We start from the raw sequence: 17,257 nt of genomic DNA, 5'->3' as shown, positions 1-17,257 counted from the left end.
GCCACATGTTTCCCTCCCTTGTCCCCTCTAGTTCTCTGTTCAAATGTCACCTTATCAGAGAGACCTTGGCCATTCTGTTTAAAATAGCAACAACACTGCCCCCCTCATAGTAATCTACCTGCTTTTCTTCCAACTCTCTTCTGCTTTGCTGCATTTTCTCCATAGCACCATCTGGCACATTATATATTTTAATTATATTTATCATTTATTTGTTTATTTATACAAGAGCTGGGGTAGAGGTCAGAGGCACAGGAGGGTGAGAGAATTCACCAGAGACAGAGCAGGGAGCAGAACAGGTAGATGCACCAAAGACACTGCTGAGGGGAGCAGAGGGTGAGACAGGAGAGGTCTGCTGCACCTTGTGGGTATCTCCCCAGCCAGCCGGGAATCGAACCTGCACTGCAGGGGCTGCGGACACCTTCACATGGTGGTGCTCAGCCCCCTGCGCCACCGGGAGGCCCTTTACAGATCTTTATCTGTTTTGTTCACTTGTATACCTAAAATGGTTACCGATATTTAAAAAAAAAAGATTTATTTATACAGGTACTGGGGTACAGGCCAGAGGCGCGGGAGGGTGAGAGGATTCACCAGAGACAGAGTGGGGAACAGAACAGTCAGATGGACAGAAAACACTGCTGAAGGGAGCAGCGGGAGAGACAGGAGAGGTCTGCAGTGCCATGTGGGCATCTCCCTGGCCGGCCTGCCATCATAAATACTGGCACTGCAGAGAGTGCAGGCAGCTTCACAGCACAGTGCTCAACTCGCTGTGCCACAGGGGATGCCCGGTTACTGATATTTTTTTAATTAAATAAATATTTGATGAATAAATTAATGAAGAAGTTCATCCATGTAAATTACTCTTAAACGTGCTGGACCATGTAAGCTGGTAACACTTATCAAAGTTTTTTATGTACCCAAGCTCTATTTTAAGAAGTCCAAGTTCATTGCTGTAGATGAATTATTTTACCGTCACAACAACCCATAAGGTAGGTACTATTATTATCCTCCAGAGTTGGAAGGGTTAGGTAACATGCCTGCCCAGAGTCACACGGTTAGAGGTAGAGTCAGAACTGGGATCCAAATCTTTCCAATACCATGCTCACACGGTTTTAAATAAATTTAAATGAGTTCACCTACCTGCACAGGTAATGAGTAAATGTTGGTTTTCTTTATACTAAAGCTTGGTGTTTAAAGAGTAGTAGGGCCTGTGATTATAGCTCAAGAAATTCTTTCTTATAATAAAGGAAACAACTGAGCTTTATAGCCTAGAAATTCCCAAGTTCTTTTATCCCTAACTGGCAGACTTCTAGAGAGGAGAAAGGGGTGGTGGTTCCCAATGCATTTAACTAGAAACACCAAGACTCAAAAATCATGATTTCGGGCCTCCCTGGTGGCACAAGAGGTTAAGCACTGCACCGCACTTTGAAACAATCCACAGCCTCTGCAGCACAAGTTTGATTCCCCCGCCCGGCCAGGGAGAAACCCACATGGCGCAGCAGACCTCTCTTGTCTTACCCGCTGCTCCCCTCAGCAGTGTATTTCGTCAGTCTGCCTGTTCTGTTCCTCACTCTGTCTCTGGTGGATCCTCTCACCCCCTGCATCTCTGGCCTGTAACCCCAGCTCTTGTATGCATAAATAAATAAATAAATCTTTTTTAAAAAATCATGATTTTTTCCAAGGCGATTCAGGAAGTAAGGGCATAAGGGACCTAAGTGCTCTCCACCTGAGTCCCAGACTGAAGCTGTTTGAACTTATGACACCCACTCTCTCAATTCGTGGTGTTCTTTTCTCCAGGCTGAAGGTTATCCTGAATGAAGGCAGGGAATGGAATAGGGTGACCTCACATTCCTTGCTTCCTGTTTTCCAGGATGGAGGCCAGTTTTCTCCCATGATTGAACTGTACTTTGTGCAGAAGCATCTGACAGAGACACTTAAAGTAAGATCCCATTATTTAGGATTATTTTTGTTTATTATCAGATCTATTCAAAATGTGTTTACTCTTTAAGGGTCGCTGGTCTCCAAGAGTTGTGAAGCACAGTTGGGAGAGGTCCTAAATATGGGAAATTTGCCAATAGAGCAGAGGAAGGAATAATGGGCTGCCTGTGAACATGATCATTTGTAGGACACGCTTTCAGTTAGTGGCAGGGAGCACAGTCTGTGTGTGGGGAGCCACATTGGAAGTCCTGCCTTTCAGGACAGGTGGGGAAGTTGCTCTGGGAGTTACTAGGGAGCAGGCTTAGCAGAAGAGCATCATATTATTTTTTAATATGAAAATGTCCAAACATTCACAAAGGTACAGAACATAGTTCTATAAAATCCTACATATTTAATTCAACAATATTGATTTCATCAGTTTTTTCTTTCTATTACTTTCTTTTTGACCCTTTTCATTTTTCAAAATATTTAAAATTAAAGATGTCAATTCATTCCAAACTTCATTATGTATCTCCAGGAAATAAGGACACCACCCCACTTTTTTTTTTTTACATATACACAAAGCCATTTTTATATCTAACAAAATCAATACTCTTTCCTTGACATCATAAATACTGGATCCATAATCAGATGTGTCCAACCGCCTAACAATGCCTTTTTATAGGTATGTCATTCAAACCAGAAACAAAGCAAGGTCCACATGTTCCATGTCGTAGTTTCTATGTCTCCTCTCACTTTATTTCCCCAGCCATTGACTAGTTGAAGAAACTGGATCAGATTTCCTGTGTCCCACATCTGGATGTGTCTTCTTATTTCCTTGTTATGTCCGCTCTTGTTATTCCTCTTAAATGGAAGGTTTGATCAGGATCCTATTCTGTTGTGTTTTTGTTCAAGGAGCGTACTTCCAAAGAGGTGGGGAGTGGTTCCGGTTGCTTCACATCCATGGCGTGTGGTGTGCTCCTTTTAGTGAAGCTAAGATTCATCAGTGGAGTAACGTGGTGACAGGTTGATTCCTTCATTGTGCAGTTCTCCATCAAACATCACCCTTGGTTTCATCCATCGATGATTCTTACATTAATCAATACTTTTTAAAAAAGATTTTATTTATTTTTGCATCGAACTCAGGTGTAGGCCAGAGGTGCAGGAGATAGGGAGAGGATTCACCAGAGACAGGATTCACCTACCAGAGTGGGTAGCAGAAAAGGCAGATCTGCTGAAACACACTATAAATATTTTTTCCACCCCTTAGTACTTTTGGCGACCCTAAAATATAATTTATATAGGACAGGCAGTATAAGTGCTTAATTCTTTTTCATTTTAATTGCTAATTTTCAGAATAGGAAGTTTGGAGAAGCATCATTTTTAAAAAGGTTTAGACTTACAGCTGAGCAGGGATGGATGGTCTGGACAGTGGTCTGGGAAGGAAGAGACTATTCTGGTGACCAGTCCTCACTCACTTCAGGCCATGAATATAGGTATGACAGACAGACACTGGGTGGCTTGGTGTCTTGGCCCTTGGCATCAGTGAGATGAGCAAGACACAGGTCTAGTGTGCAGACAGCTGCAGGACCCAGGTAAGGAGGGGTTGCAGAGAAAGATTAAGAGAAAGGGAGGGAGATATCAGACTCAATATGGGGAGGCAGAGAGAAAAGAAATATAAAAACAGCTAGATACAGAAGATATGAAGAGAGACAAAGACAGAGAAAAATAGAAATGAAAAGATGGGAAAGAAATGCATTCAGAAGCAGAAAAGGACAGACAAGCAGAGAGATGAAGTGGCCTGAAAGAGCAAAGAAGTAAGTAGGCATGAAGACCCAGATTGAGACAGAGAAGGAGGGAAGAAAAAGACATACAGGTTAAGTAGATATTAAATTAGAAGGAGAGGGACCTTCTTGGTAGCCTAGGGATTAAGTTTCAGCGCTGTCACCCCCATGGCCCACCTGACGCTCCGCCCACTGTGGCCACTGGAGTTCCAGCCAGCCAGGGAGCTGACCCACATGGCACAGCAGACCTCTCCTGTCTCACCCACTGCTCCCCTCAGCAGTGTATTCCAGTAGCTCTGCCTGTTCCCCACTGTTCCCCACTCTGTCTCTGGTGAATCCTCTCACCCCAACCCCTACATCTCTGGCCTGTACCCCTGCTCTTCTATGCAAAAATAACTAAAATCTTTTTTTTTTTAAAAGAACAAATTAGAAGGGGAGATAAAAGGAGGAAGAAATATAAGGACAGTGAATAGCGAAAACATATAGAAATGCAAGTTAGATAAAGAGAATGTCCCGGGCCTCCCCTGGTGGCGTAGTGGTTGAGCGCTGGGCTGCAAAGCTGCCCACAACCTCTGCAGTGCCGGTTCCATCCCTGGCTGCCGGCGAGGGTCCCACATGACAGACCTCTTCTGCCACACCCACTGCTCCCCTCAGCAGTGTATTTCATCACTCTACCTGTTCTGTTCCCCGCTCTGGCTCTGGTGAATTCTCTCACCCTCCCATGCTTCTGACTGTACCCAGTGCTGGTATGAATAAATAAATAAATGTTAAAAAAAAAAAAGAATGTCTCAGTGATAGAAAGAAGGAAACAAATGGAAAGTGCCGGAGAAAGACAGAAGGGAAGGTCAGTTGAGACAGAAAGGAAACAACAAAGGGTCCGAGAGAAAGAGGTTAAGGTGATTGAAACAGATTAGCGTCAGCAGAGCTTGAGAAATTCCGAGGGGAATTTAGGAGCCGTCAGCTTAGGAATCAGTCCTGGGCAGATCCTCAGGTCTTTCACTTTCTCTCGGTGGCTTCTCCAAACTCCCAGTCCCACCTTCAAAGACGGGGACTTTACAACTGGTTATGTGCGGATGGGTCATTAGGAGTCTGAGTCAAGTGTTCCAGCTTCTTTCACGCCCAGGCCAGATGAGCATGGATGTCACAGATAGGATTATTCCTGTGAGATTGAGGTCGTGAGGCTGGGCCAGCACTCAGAGATCTGAGAGACAAGACATCCAGGCCAGGAGCATCAGGGTCCTAGATGCAAAAGACCATGAAGATTGTCACCACACCCGAGGGGAGGGCACGGCAGGAGCCTTCAGCTTAGCCTCTGCTTCTGGTCCAAGAGTCTCTGACCGTCTTTGCCTGGCTCAGATGAGAAGTAAGGGGTTCAGAGACTCTTGGATGAATGAGGGATATGGGTGGGGGCCCAAGGAGCAAGAAGTTGCCCCTGGACAAAGGTGTTCCTTTGCCTCTCGAGGGAGAATCCATCTTACCCAGAACTGCAGAAAAGTGAGCCAAGAAAGGTCTTCAGTGGAGGCTGACTAGAAGGGAGAGACCAACTTGCTCACCTTTAGGAACCACAGAGGAGGCTCTGAGAAGAACACTTTCCATTCCAGAAGTTGCAGAAGAGGAGGTTCTGGAACCAGCAGGTGACTGCCCAGAAACTGACTTCAAAGCAGATCCCCACAGTCACTTCCAGGACTGAGGAGGGTGTCTTGAGGGGGGTGCTCTGAGCAGCCTGCTACCTCTACCTGCCTAAGTGAGGGGCTCAGCTGATCCTTCTCCTATTTCCTCTTAGAACTTCTGCCTCCTGCCTGAGGAAGAAGCTACCTGCATGCTCCAGGACTCTTACAGTCTCTCGGACAGCAGCTCTCCTAGACAATCAGACAGCGCCCCTGAGAGGTGCGTTGTCCCCTGAAGCAGCAGCAGCAGCGGTCATTGGAAACTGAAGGCCCCCAGGAAGCCCCTGGACCACAGACACAGCTGTCACAGCAGCCTACGCAGGAGCTCAGACAGACGGCTCGACCCTTGGTGTGAGGGAAAACAGGGCAAGGTGAGGGGCAGCAAGTTAGATGGGGGCCAGAGCACGGGATGCAGGAGACATGGGGACAAGTCAGGGGAGGACGCGCAGGGCAGGGAGGGCAGGGGCAGGCACAGGGTGGGCCAGGGAGGCTGGGACAGGAGGGACAGGTCGTTGTGCAGGAGGGATAGGCAGTGCAGGAGTGGCCAGGGCAGGGGCCGGCGCAGGCAAAGAGGGCACAGGCCGGACAAGAAGCAACTGGCAGGCCCTGAGCAGAGGGTGCAGGGGGACGCTGGTTCGTGGCCCTTTTGTTCCGAGATCCCAAGCGCAGACCCAGAGAGAAGTCCATTCAGCTGCAGGAATGGCCAGCTGGGAGTTGGGTGAAGGGAAGGTAAGTGTGGAGGATTGTGGGGGGCAGGGGTGGAGCAAGATTAAACTTAAGACACTGCTGAGCCTTGCTGAGCCTGTGGGGAGCTCAGACCTCCCCCTCCAGCCTTCCCCTTCCAGGCCTGCCCAGCAGAGCTTTCCTGTCACCTTACCCTCCACTGAAAACCCTCCCACTGCACCAGACCAGAGCACATTCTTCTAATGTGACAGGCGCTCTCATGCCTCCACTCAGCCCTTCGTTCACACGGGTGCCATCTGCTCCAGCTCCCATTCCCCTTTCTCTACCTGGGAGGCCTAGCAGCTCTCAAGTCCTCCCCTTTATTTAATCAAAAAGTATGTGTTGAACTCTAGACATCTGGCCCTACCTGGGTAAGGGACCGGACCCCACCTTTCTCCCTGCCTCCCAGCACTGATGGTCTGTTCAGGGCCCCCAGACAGTTCCCAGATGGGAGTTGGGGAAGCAGCAGTCGCAGAAGTGCTCTGAGCCTGAGCCAGGGAAATCTCTGGGCTGGCAGTGGAGGGAGAAGGCCTAGATTCTGGGAGTTTCCAGGCAGGGCAAGTCCCAGGTGTGGGTGTGGGGGGCTCCTGGCTGTCTCTGAGAGACTGACATTCAGCCTGGAAAATTGTTTCTTGAGGGTCTGTCATGCATCAGGCTATGCCTTGACAGCGAATAAGACAGATTCATTTCCTCTCTTATTGAGCTCCCATTAAAGTGAGGGATGGGGTGGGCAGGGAAAAAACCAAACAGGTAAACAAATACATTAGCATATCTAAGAGCATAAGTAGGGCTGGGGGGAAACAGTGATGTAAAAAAAAAAAGTGAGGGCCTCCCCGGTGGTGCAGCGGTTGAGCGCTGGGTTGCGAAGCTGCCCGCAGCCTCTGCGGTGCCGGTTCGATCCCCGGCTGCTCCCCGGCCACCGGAGGAGGGTCCCACATGGCGCGCAGACCTCTCCTGCCGCCCGCTGCTCCCCTCAGCAGTGTACTTCGGTCCTTCTGCCTGCTCTGCTCCCCGCTCTGGCTCTGGTGAATTCTCTCACCCTCCCGCGCTTCTGACTGTACCCAGTGCTTGTATAAATAAATAAAAATAAATAAATAAATAAATAAATCTTTAAAAAAAAAAAAAAGTGACTCAGGTGGGTCCATAGAAGGGGCAGCTAGACAGCCCCCCAAGAGTCAGGAGTGACTCCTTAAGGATTTGGGGGGAGACACAATTTACTGAGTATTGACAGGCGAGAGGAGAGTCCCAGCCCAGGTGGCTGGGCTGTGGAGAAAGCGTAAGCTAAGATGGGGATAAGGAATGCTGGGGTTTGCAATCTAAAATTCAGTGATCATAGCCTCCCTGGTGGCACAAGGGAGCACAGTGAAGCTGTCTGCAGCCTCTGCAACAGGGGTTCAAACCCAGGCCGGCCAGGGAGCTACCCACATGGCGCAGCAGACCTCTCCTGACTCACCTGCTGCTCCCCTCAGCAGTGTATTTCAGTCAGTCTGCCTGTTCTGCTCCCCACTCTGTCTCTGGTGAATTTTCTCACCCTCTCCCCCACACCTCTGGCCTTTACCCCAGTTCTTGTATGCATAAATAAATAAATCTTAACGACAACAACAAAAAATACAGTGATCAGGGAAAGAGCCATCGAGAAACTATATTTTAGCAAAGACCTGAAGGGAGATAATCTAGTGGAAGAACATTCCAGAGAAGGGGGACAGCAGGTACAAAGAAGAGAGCCCTAAGGGCACAGGTCAGAGAGCGAAGCAGAGGCCCCATCCCACAGGGTCTCAGGTCAAAGGGAAACCACTGAAAGTCTTAAGTGAGAAAGTATAGGGGGCTTCTGGGTCCCACCCCATCTCTAGTTAAAATGTTCTGCCTTCTGTGTGATTGGTATAACCATCTTGGACAACAATTTGACCTTATCTGAAAAATTTGAGATTGCTTGTAGATACACTTTGACTCTTAATTTTATAGCCTAGAAAAACTCTTGTGTGTCTGTACAGGACACCTGTACAAGCATGTTCTGAGCAGCATTATGATAGCCCACACTGAAAAACAACTCAAACATCTACCAACAGTAGAATTAAAAAAAAAAAAGACTTGGGTACAGTCAGGCAACTGAATCCCACACAAAAGAAGAGCAAAAGCCAAGCTGTATCACGACTTAAGAAATTGAACACAGGGGCCTTCCTGCTGGCACAAAGTGTTAAGTCTCAGTGCTATAAAGCTATGGGCAGCCACTGGAGCACGAGTTCGATCCCCGGCCAGGGAGCCGACCCACATGGCCCAGTAGACCTCTCTTGTCTTGTCTGCTGCTCCCCTCAGCAGTGTATTTCAGTCGGTCTGCCTGTCTGCTCCCCACTCTGTCTCTGGTGAATCCTCTCACCCCCTGCACCTCTGACCTGTACCCCAGCTCTTGTATGCAAAAATAAATTTTTTTTTATTTAATGATTTATTTTATTTGAATTATTTATTTATTTATGTATTTAAAATTTATTTAATTTAAAAATTTATTTATTTATGCATACAAGAGCTAGAGTACAGGCCAGAGGTGTGGGGGGTGAGAGGATTCACTAGAGACAGAGTGGGGAACAGAACAGGTCGATGGACTGAAGTACACTGCTGAGGGGAGCAGCGGGCGAGACAGGAGAGGTCTGCTGCGCCATGTGTGTTGCTCCCTGGCCGGCCAGGGATCGAACTTGTGCTGCAGAGGCTGCAGACAGCCTCAGGGGTTGTGTCTTAACCACTTGCACCACCAGGGAGGCCCCTATAAATAAATAAATCTTAAGAAAAAAAGAAATTGAACAGGTAAGCGAGGCACAAAAGAGAAAGCCAGTTTCACTCCAGTTATAGGAACTTCAAAAGGCAGCAAAATGAAGCAATATTGTTTAGGAATGCACGCATATGTGCTAAACCCTGAAGAAAAACAAGGAAATAATTATCACAAAAATCAAGATGGTGGTTACTTTTTTAGGGGATGGGGGAAGTACAGGGACCCATAGGAGTTTCTGGAGTGTAGAAAACACTCTTTCTTGATCTGGAGGGCCTTTAATTGGTATTCACTTTATTCCAGTTTATGCTGTACCCTGTACAGAAAGAGAAAATAAAACTACCAGTTCTTTTTCTGCTCCATGCAGCTTCCTTCAGATTGGATCCTTCAGGTTAGATACTTCCTAGTCCATTTACCTTTCTTTCCCAGCAGACCTCGAGGATTTCTATATTCCTGACACTTGTCAGTACCTAGCAAACAGCAGATGCTCAATAAATGTTTGCTGAATTCGATTGGATTAAATTTCCCAAGTTTCTCATCTCATGGAGAGGTTCAGAAAAGGTGGTCTGTGGCAATGAGAGCTCTGGACCACCAATTCATCTTAACTCTGGCCTTCTTGTGTGATATTGGGCAAGTTGTTTATATTCCCTGGTCTCAGCTCCCTCTTCTAGATATACCACCTCTCTGGACTGCACTGTGCTTTAAGGGAGCAATATATATGCCTAGTGCAATGCCTGGCACATAGTAGGTGCTTAACAAAGGATAACTTTACACGTCCCTCCTCCAGACCTACATCTTTTCTTTAAAGAAGTCTACTAGAAGGGGCAGCCAAACATCAAAGAATGTCCCAGAGAGTGAGCCCATATCCTCAGGGCCCCCTGGGGGCTGGGGCAGAGATGCAGTCTGGCCAAGAGCTGCCACACAAGAGGAGCAGACTGAAGTTGAATAGATCCCAGGCTGTCGGTGGGAGTTGGCAGGGGAGGCAGGACACCAGGGTTCTGGGAGTTTCCATCCAGGGGAAGTCCCAGGTGTGGGTGCAGGGTTGCCAGGCTGGCCCCACCCAGCACCCTGGCCCCAGGGGATGTGGGCACAGGGAGGAAAGTGGGTCAGAGCAGGGCTGGTACTTAACCCCACTGGTCCCATCACCTCTTTGCCAGCTCTGGAGGAGGCACAACTACAAAGAAGCCGGCTCTCTCCTCCAATCAATTCCTTTTCTTTGCAAAGGAAGAATCTTGGAAACTTGGTGTCTGGGCATGAGAAACTGGTAGCCCCCCAGTGGACAGAGGAGAGATAACCCCCTGGCCCCTGGATGAAGGTTCTGCAAAACAGACTGCTACACCCACCCACACAGTGATTGGCAGACACCAGGCGCACTCACCTCACACACACTCCAGGCAGACGAGGTGGAGGCAGACATGCTCCTGTTCCAGGGAGTGGGACAGGTTGGGGCTGGATCGAGAGCGGGAGGCGCATGATAGAACAGCTCAGAGGAGAAGACTTTTCTGTGTGGGGAGGCTCCAGCTGGGCAGATGCTGGAATCCCTCACCCTGGGGGATTTGCCACAAATGTGGGGCCCTGTTTTCTGTGTCTAATCTCGGGTCTAAGCCTCTTTGCAATCTGTGCCTCTGTTTCCCTTTCTGGACTTGGAGGAATGGGCGGAATCCATCCAGGACAGGGTCACTAAGTGCCGCAGGGTCCTGCTTGAGCCACTAGGAAATGCTTACGACCCCTCCCTTACAGCTCACTGAAATCTAGGTGGGGAGCAGCAAAGAAGGGCCCCTCTTCTTTCTGGGGGAGCAGGATGACTGGGAGCCGGGACTCTAATTCCATAATCTCTTCCATACTTTTTTTTTTTAAGATTTATTTATTTATGCATACAAGAACTGGGGTATAGGCCAGAGGTGGGGGGTGGGGGTGTTGAGAGGATTCACCAGAGATAGAGTGGAAACAGAACAGGCAGATTGACTGAAGTATACTGAGGGGAGCAGTGGGCGAGACAGGAGAGGTCTGCTGCGCCATATGGGTAGCTCCCTGGCCGGGGATCGAACTCATGCTGCAGAGGCTGCCTTTCCTGATCTCTTTGACTGGAGGGAAATCTCTTAGGATCCATTCCCATAGTACCCTTGCCTCTTCATACTGGTTCTGACTTTCAGCTTTGTGGATTACTTGGTTAACATCGGACTTGTCCAGCCAACTTCGAGTCTGCAAGTGCAGAGACCATACCAAAGTATTCTCAGGACCTGGCACAGTGCTTGGCATACAGTGGATACTTAATAAAGATTTGTTGAATTAATGAGTGGTGCATGTTCAGGGATGAAATTCCTAGAGTTGTTTAGGCTAGTTCTGAAATCCTGTGTTTCAAAATCAAGATGTTAAAAAAAAAAATCAAGATCTTATTCTATGTGGGAATCTGGGCAGCACCGAAGCTGGCAAGGACCTTCCACACGCAAACTCATTCACCTAGAGAGCCAACAAACTGGCAAGCAGAAGAGGCCTGGTACAGGGGTAGAATTGAGCAAGCTCCTGGGGCAGGGCACCAGCCTTGGTACAAAGCAGGCCTAGGAAAAAAAGGGGGGAGAGGCAGGGAGGGAAGGAAAGGAGAAGACACGTGTTGTACAAAACATGTTTTCATCACGCTCTCCCTGGGTGCCCAGGTCTCCAAGCCCCGATGGCACTTCCATGCCTTAATGATGTCCTCGGGGGTTGTAACATAGCTTCCCCCACCGCCCGCAGACATCTGCCAGCCACCTCTGGGTGTGGCAAAGGACATTCCCCCCAGCACCAGACTGGGCATGGGAACATTACTTAGTTTCCTGACCCTGGTGGGGAGGGAGTGGGGTGAAAAATTAGGGGTGGGGCAAGATAGCAAAGTCAAGGTAAAGTCAGGGTCTGGATCTTTCCCCTCTCCTCTGGATCTACCCTTTTGGTCTTTGTGATGAAAGGTCCTAGGGTCCCAAGATATAACTTCTCCAAGTCGCGCGGGTGATGGAGTGAAGCAACCACATACCCAACAAAGCCTGAAATAGGGATGACCAAAGAGAACGAGCACGTGAGGGGGTTCTGGCTACCTGTTGCCAAAGTGGGGTCCCTTCTGGGATCCCTGGATAGAACACTGGTCCCAATACAAGAAGGAGAAAGGAACCTGAGCCCCAATTTGACTGGCTTGTTTTGTTTGCTTACCACACTAGTGCGGTGAATAGACCCCAGTCTTTGGGTCTTGGGGAGGGGCAGGGTGGAGGCTGGAGGCAAGGCGATACCAAGAGGAGTGGCCGGCACTGGGCTGGCACTGGGCGGGTCTTCCTGGGCATCCCCCCATCCCCCCAGCTGCTGTCCTTGGCTGGGCACCCAGGATGCCACCAGAAGGGAGGAGTCACAGTTACCAAGACTGATGGAGGGACAAACACCCACCAGAGACAAAGACAGAAGCAGACAGACAGACCAAGACAAAGGAGGAGGGAAAAGACAGATGGAATTCTTGTTCTTTCCCGTCCACCCCGAGTGTTTTGTCGCCCCCCACCCTTTTTAGTCCCTCTTTGCTACCCCAGCTGCACAGTCTCAGAGATCCAGCTCTTGGGGACCATCCCCTGAGGCCCTCTAAGAAGCAAAATGGGAAGGAGATACCCAGCAGGGAGAGCATTATGGGCGTAATGCCTGGTTCTCTGTCAGGATGCCCTGCCAGGGGCCAGGGAGGGCCTCGCCCGGTTCATGAGGACAGGAGACTCATTCACTGTAAACCAAGTACAGATGTGCTGGAAGGGGGAGGGGAGAATTAGGGTCACATTCACTAACCGCAGCTGGGCCCGCCCTCCTTCCACCAGCCACCACCAGGGCAGGAGGGGTTAATTTGGCAGCCTCCTGGCAGAATCCCTGCCACACAGGCGGGGCGCCATCCCACCCCAGCCTGGACGCCTGGTTCCAACTCTCTGACACCAGCTCCTCCCACACACTGCCGAGAGCTGCTCCCAGGGTAACCAGGCAAAGTCAACACCAGCCAGGCCACCTGGGGACGGGACCCTGGAGTACCTATTCCCAGCTCTTTCCACCCTGGAGTGAAAGGGAGGGCCTTGTCTGCACCCCCAATGACGTCTCCTGTTCTCCTGGGATCGTCACAGCATGCCCCTTCTCCCCCCCCCCCCGCCCCCCATCTGACTCTGGCTCCCAAAAGTGGCCTTTCCCTGGAGGGAGGACATCTGGCCCCCGGGTAGCAGCGAGGACAGAGCAAAGTAATTCCAGCACGGAAAATGTGACGTGACCAGGAGTCCGTGTCCCCAGTGCTGGTCACCCCGGGATTGTTGCTGGGGAAGGTCCTCAGGGTGCATCTCTCCGGTGGAGCCCAGCCCCTAAGACGGCTCCCTCTCTTTTCTCACTCCCACCCCTAATCCCAGCGGGTGTGTTTGGGGTCCGTGTCAAGAGCCGGGACGTCAGGATCTTTCTTCCCCTCCGTGTGTCACCAGCAGGACCGAGACGGAGGAGACTGACGCCCGGAGCTGCCCTTCGCGGGCCGAGAGCTCGCGGCGATCGAGGCGAAGTCAGAGGCCGCCCCCGCCCGCGCCGCCCCTGCCCGGCACACGTGCATGCGCCCCGGGAATCGGCAGGCTCGGGGCGCACCCACCGCATCCCCCGGCGGGCGCAGGCGGCCGCGCACCCCGGGCCGGGCAGTCTCCCCGCGCCCAGCCCCGGCTCCGCCCACTCGCGGCCGCGGTGCCGCCAGGTCTCCTCCCCCGTCGCTCCCCTCCCAGGGCCAAGCCTAAAGGTGGGGACGGCGTCGGCAGCCAGGGGGGCCGGGGCGCCCTAAGTCCTGGCGCCTATTCGAGGCAGAGGGAGAGGAAGGGGGGTCGTCCAGGCCGCAGCAGCCCCCCACGGCCCGCGCTGGCCTGACCCGTCTGCGCCCGGGCCGGAGGGTCCCCCGGGCGGGCGGGGGGCCGCGGGCACCCCCTGGCCCGCAGGTGACGGCTCCGCCAGTGCAGACACAGGGACGCCCGCTCGGCAGAGCCCGCCCGGCGCCCCCACTCGCGGGAGGCCGGGGTTCGGGCCGCTGCGCCTCCCCTGCGGGGCGGCCGGACTGGCCCCGCCGGCCCCGCCGGGCCCGAGAACCCGCCCGGCCCCCCAGATGGCAGAGGGCGCGCGCCGAGAGCGAGCGCGGCCAGGCCCGGGACGCGGACCCGCGGCCAGCCCGGCCGGCCTCCGGGGCCCGAGCCGCGGAAACACAACACGGGGGAGGGGCCGAGACCCAGGCGTCCGGGGCGCCCCGCCCCGCCCCCGCCCCCCCGCCCCGGGGCACCGCGGAGGGAGCCGGGCAGGGCAGGCGGCAGGGAGGGAGGAGCGAGGGCGGGCGGGGGGAGGGCGCGGGCTGGGAGGGAGATGGGGGGGTGGGGAGGGAGAAAAAGAAAGAAAATATTTTCCGTGTCCCCGCCTGCAGAGTCAGTGTGCGGTTTGGGAGAAAATGTGTCGGATATTTTGGGGCGGTCACGTGGGCGGGCGGGCTCCGAGAGGCCCCGGGACGGTCCCAGCCTAGAGCCCGCGCCCCCCCAGAGCCCCCCATTGCCGCGAGCCCCCGACGCCGCGACGCCTCATCCCCGCGACCGCCCGACGCCGGGACCTCGGGGCGCGCGGCCGCCCCCCCTCAGGTGAGTCGGGCGGGACGAGCCCCGCCGCCGCCCGCGAGCGCGTCCCGGGAGGTGGGCCGGGCGCGGGGCTGCAGGGGCTCCCGCCGTCGGGGGTCGGTTCTGACGCGAGAAGGGAAGGTTTGCGCCAGGCCGGGGCTGGGCCGGGCTGTCGCCTCCCTCTTCTGGCTGCGCTGAGTCGCGGGGGGGCTGGGGGTCTTCTGTCAGGGGCGCCCTTCCTACCCCGGAGCCGGGCGGGAGGGGAGCACGGGCCCCCGCGGGCACAGACCCCCGCGCGCCTCCCGCGCTCCGCGCTGCCCGGGAGGCCGAAGGTGGGCTTGTGGCCCCGGCTGGCCCGAGCGCCTCTTCCTGGCGCAATGGCACCGCTCGGGCATCCGAGGGGCAAGGAAGGGGCCGGAGGCCGGGGACCCCCGCCCTTGGGTCCGGGAGTGCGGAGCGACAAGTGGGTGGGACGGGATCTTCCAAGTGTCTTCAAAGCCACCGGCAGTTCAGGATCCCTCCCAAGTACTCCCACCCTCTGGTGCAAGTTTTGGCCGAGGAGGCGGGGGCTCCCCAGAACTATTCTTGAGGGGATCCCAAAAGGAACAAAGGAAAAGCAGGGCGACCGGGCAGCGATCCAGAAGTCCTGGCCCGGGAGCCCCGCAAGGAGGGATGCTGCTCTGTCTTGGCGGGTACAGCCCTGTCCCCTCGACCTGACCCCCTATGTCGGGGTCTCTGCAGGTGGCCACAGGGCCAGAAAGTGCTTGGGGGGGCAGGCCAGGGAACCCGAGGAGGGGTCTGTAGGGCAAGAGCAGAGGTGACTGTGCCCCTTCAGGCCCAGGGCCGTGGCAGCGTCAGTCCTTGGCTCCTGCCCTCACCAGTACCCCCGGGATGCTGGCTGAGGACCACAGGCAAGGTCCGCGTCCTGGCGTCCTGGCGGCAGGAGGGAGAGGACAGGGAAGGGGCCAGGGGGCAGTGGGAGTGAATGGGTGCCTGGAGTGTGGGTATCCAGAAGAGACACACACGCATACACACTGTGGCTTAGAGTAGCTAGTAGGTAGCACAGGGCACACCCCCACCCCGGCACACCCCCACCTCTGGCTCAGAAAGCCACCTAACTGGCACCTCCAGTTCCCCCTTCTGCCCCACCCTGCCCATGCCCTCCGATGCCCACACACATTCCACTGGCATTGCCTGCCTGCCTGCCTCCTGGGCACTGCCCCTCCCTGGGGCCAGTGGGGTGGAGGGAGGGCACCTGGGGATGAGAGGTGGAGACTCAAGGGTCTGGACTCCCCCAAGGGTGGCGTGAGGCCAGGGAAACCCAGCCCACTGCTGCCTCCTGGGGTTCCCTCTGGGGGCCCAGGCTAGAGCAGAGGATGCCTGGGTTCTCCTCCCAGGCTGAGGATGGGGTCATGGAAAAAGGTGGTCGTGTTTATACAGAGGGGAGGGGGGCGGCGGTGGAGAGCAGCCGACAAGAGCAGCTTTGTTCCAGACTCTGGGTCGGGCAGGGCTGCAGGGAGATGCCCCCCCCCCCAACCTCCATCCGGCAGCCCCTTCATCCATGCCCTCCCCTCAGCTCCACCTCAGCTCTAAGAGAAGCAGCTTTGTAAGGGCCCCTCTCCCCTGGTTGCCTGCTCCCCCTTCCATCTGAGGTGGCATCTTGGGAAGAGAGAAGTGTTCTCTTTCTTCCTCATGTTCCCTACAGAACCCGGCATCTGGGTTCCTAGTTTAGGGTTTCCTTTTACTCACGGTCTTCAGTTCCTTCATCTCTTCCTCTACCCTGGACTCACGAGACCCTCCCCTGCCCTGCCCATCCGAGGCAGAGAAACCAAGATTCTGAAACGGGGTGTGTGTCTGCCCCCTTCCTCTCTCCACTCAACTCTGGTCCCTTCTCCAAGGCAAAATAGGAAGAGGGCCTGGGGAAGCTGGGCTGTCCTTTGCTCATTTGCTGCGCCGTTCCCGGCAAGGACTCGGAGTCTGAGCATCCCTCTCCCGGGGCTTCGCGCTTTCCCCCACACCCTCTGCTTCCCATCTGAAGGTGAGAAGCAAAGATAATGAAGGTTGGAGCAGACGGCCTGGCTCCCAGTCTAAGCCAGTCTGGGGAAGATGGGGGGGGGGGTTGGGGGTGAGGGTTTTAGTAGCTCTTCACCCTTGGCATTGGAGGGGTTAATCCACCTGGAATGTGGCCCAGCCTGTTGAGCTATGGCCTAGGGGCCTCAGGGGCCCGGACTCCTGGCTCCACCTGGTCTTTACCAGGGATGAAGACTTCAGGGAACTGGGGAAGGAAAGGAGAGGGACCCTGGGGGTTCTGAGCTCAGACTTTTAGGGCCTGGGGAGACACTGAGCTGGAGATTCTGAGGGTGCTGGGGATCTGAGTGGTGCAGTGAGGGCTGGAGCTGCTTCATGCTCTGGGACTGAGTGGAGGGTTGTGGTGTGGGGGGTCTGAGTTCCTCAAACCTTCTTGACAGTTTACCCTCAGGAGCTTGAAGTCCTAGGTAGAGAGAGAGCAAAGAGAAAGTAAAACAAATAGCAGGGGTATAAGACTGAGAGATTTTGATTCTAGAAGGAAATACTGATGGACACAGATGCAGAAATACCCAACACCGAGTCTGGACCTGCTCATCCAGTGGTCTCTGGGTGCCCTACTCTCTCTTCATCCTTCTCCATCTCAGCCCATTATGTTTCTGGCTGGCAGAGGAGGTGCCAGGCTGGGAAGACTCTCCTTCCCTAACCCCTAACTCCCTGGGGTGGGGGTGGGGCTCTGCTGGCCCTGGGAAAACCAACCTTCCCCTTGTCAGAGCATCAGGA

At 53.7% G+C, this 17,257-nt stretch overlaps 1 protein-coding gene across 1 annotated transcript; it reads right to left on the bottom strand.

The window, feature by feature from the left end:
- Nucleotides 1-5,557: 5,557 nt before the first annotated feature.
- On the bottom strand, nucleotides 5,558-6,052 carry LOC129146010 (keratin-associated protein 5-1). The gene has a single exon (XM_054696674.1). It carries the CDS (start codon nucleotides 6,050-6,052, stop codon nucleotides 5,558-5,560), a length of 495 nt encoding a protein of 164 aa, XP_054552649.1.
- Between the last annotated feature and the right edge of the window lie 11,205 nt (nucleotides 6,053-17,257).

The sequence above is a fragment of the Talpa occidentalis genome, unplaced genomic scaffold (assembly GCF_014898055.3).
Source record: "Talpa occidentalis isolate TD23 unplaced genomic scaffold, MPIMG_talOcc4v2.1 talOcc4.16, whole genome shotgun sequence".
NCBI classification, from domain to species: domain Eukaryota; kingdom Metazoa; phylum Chordata; class Mammalia; order Eulipotyphla; family Talpidae; genus Talpa; species Talpa occidentalis.
This window is presented reverse-complemented; position numbering and strand designations above follow the sequence as displayed.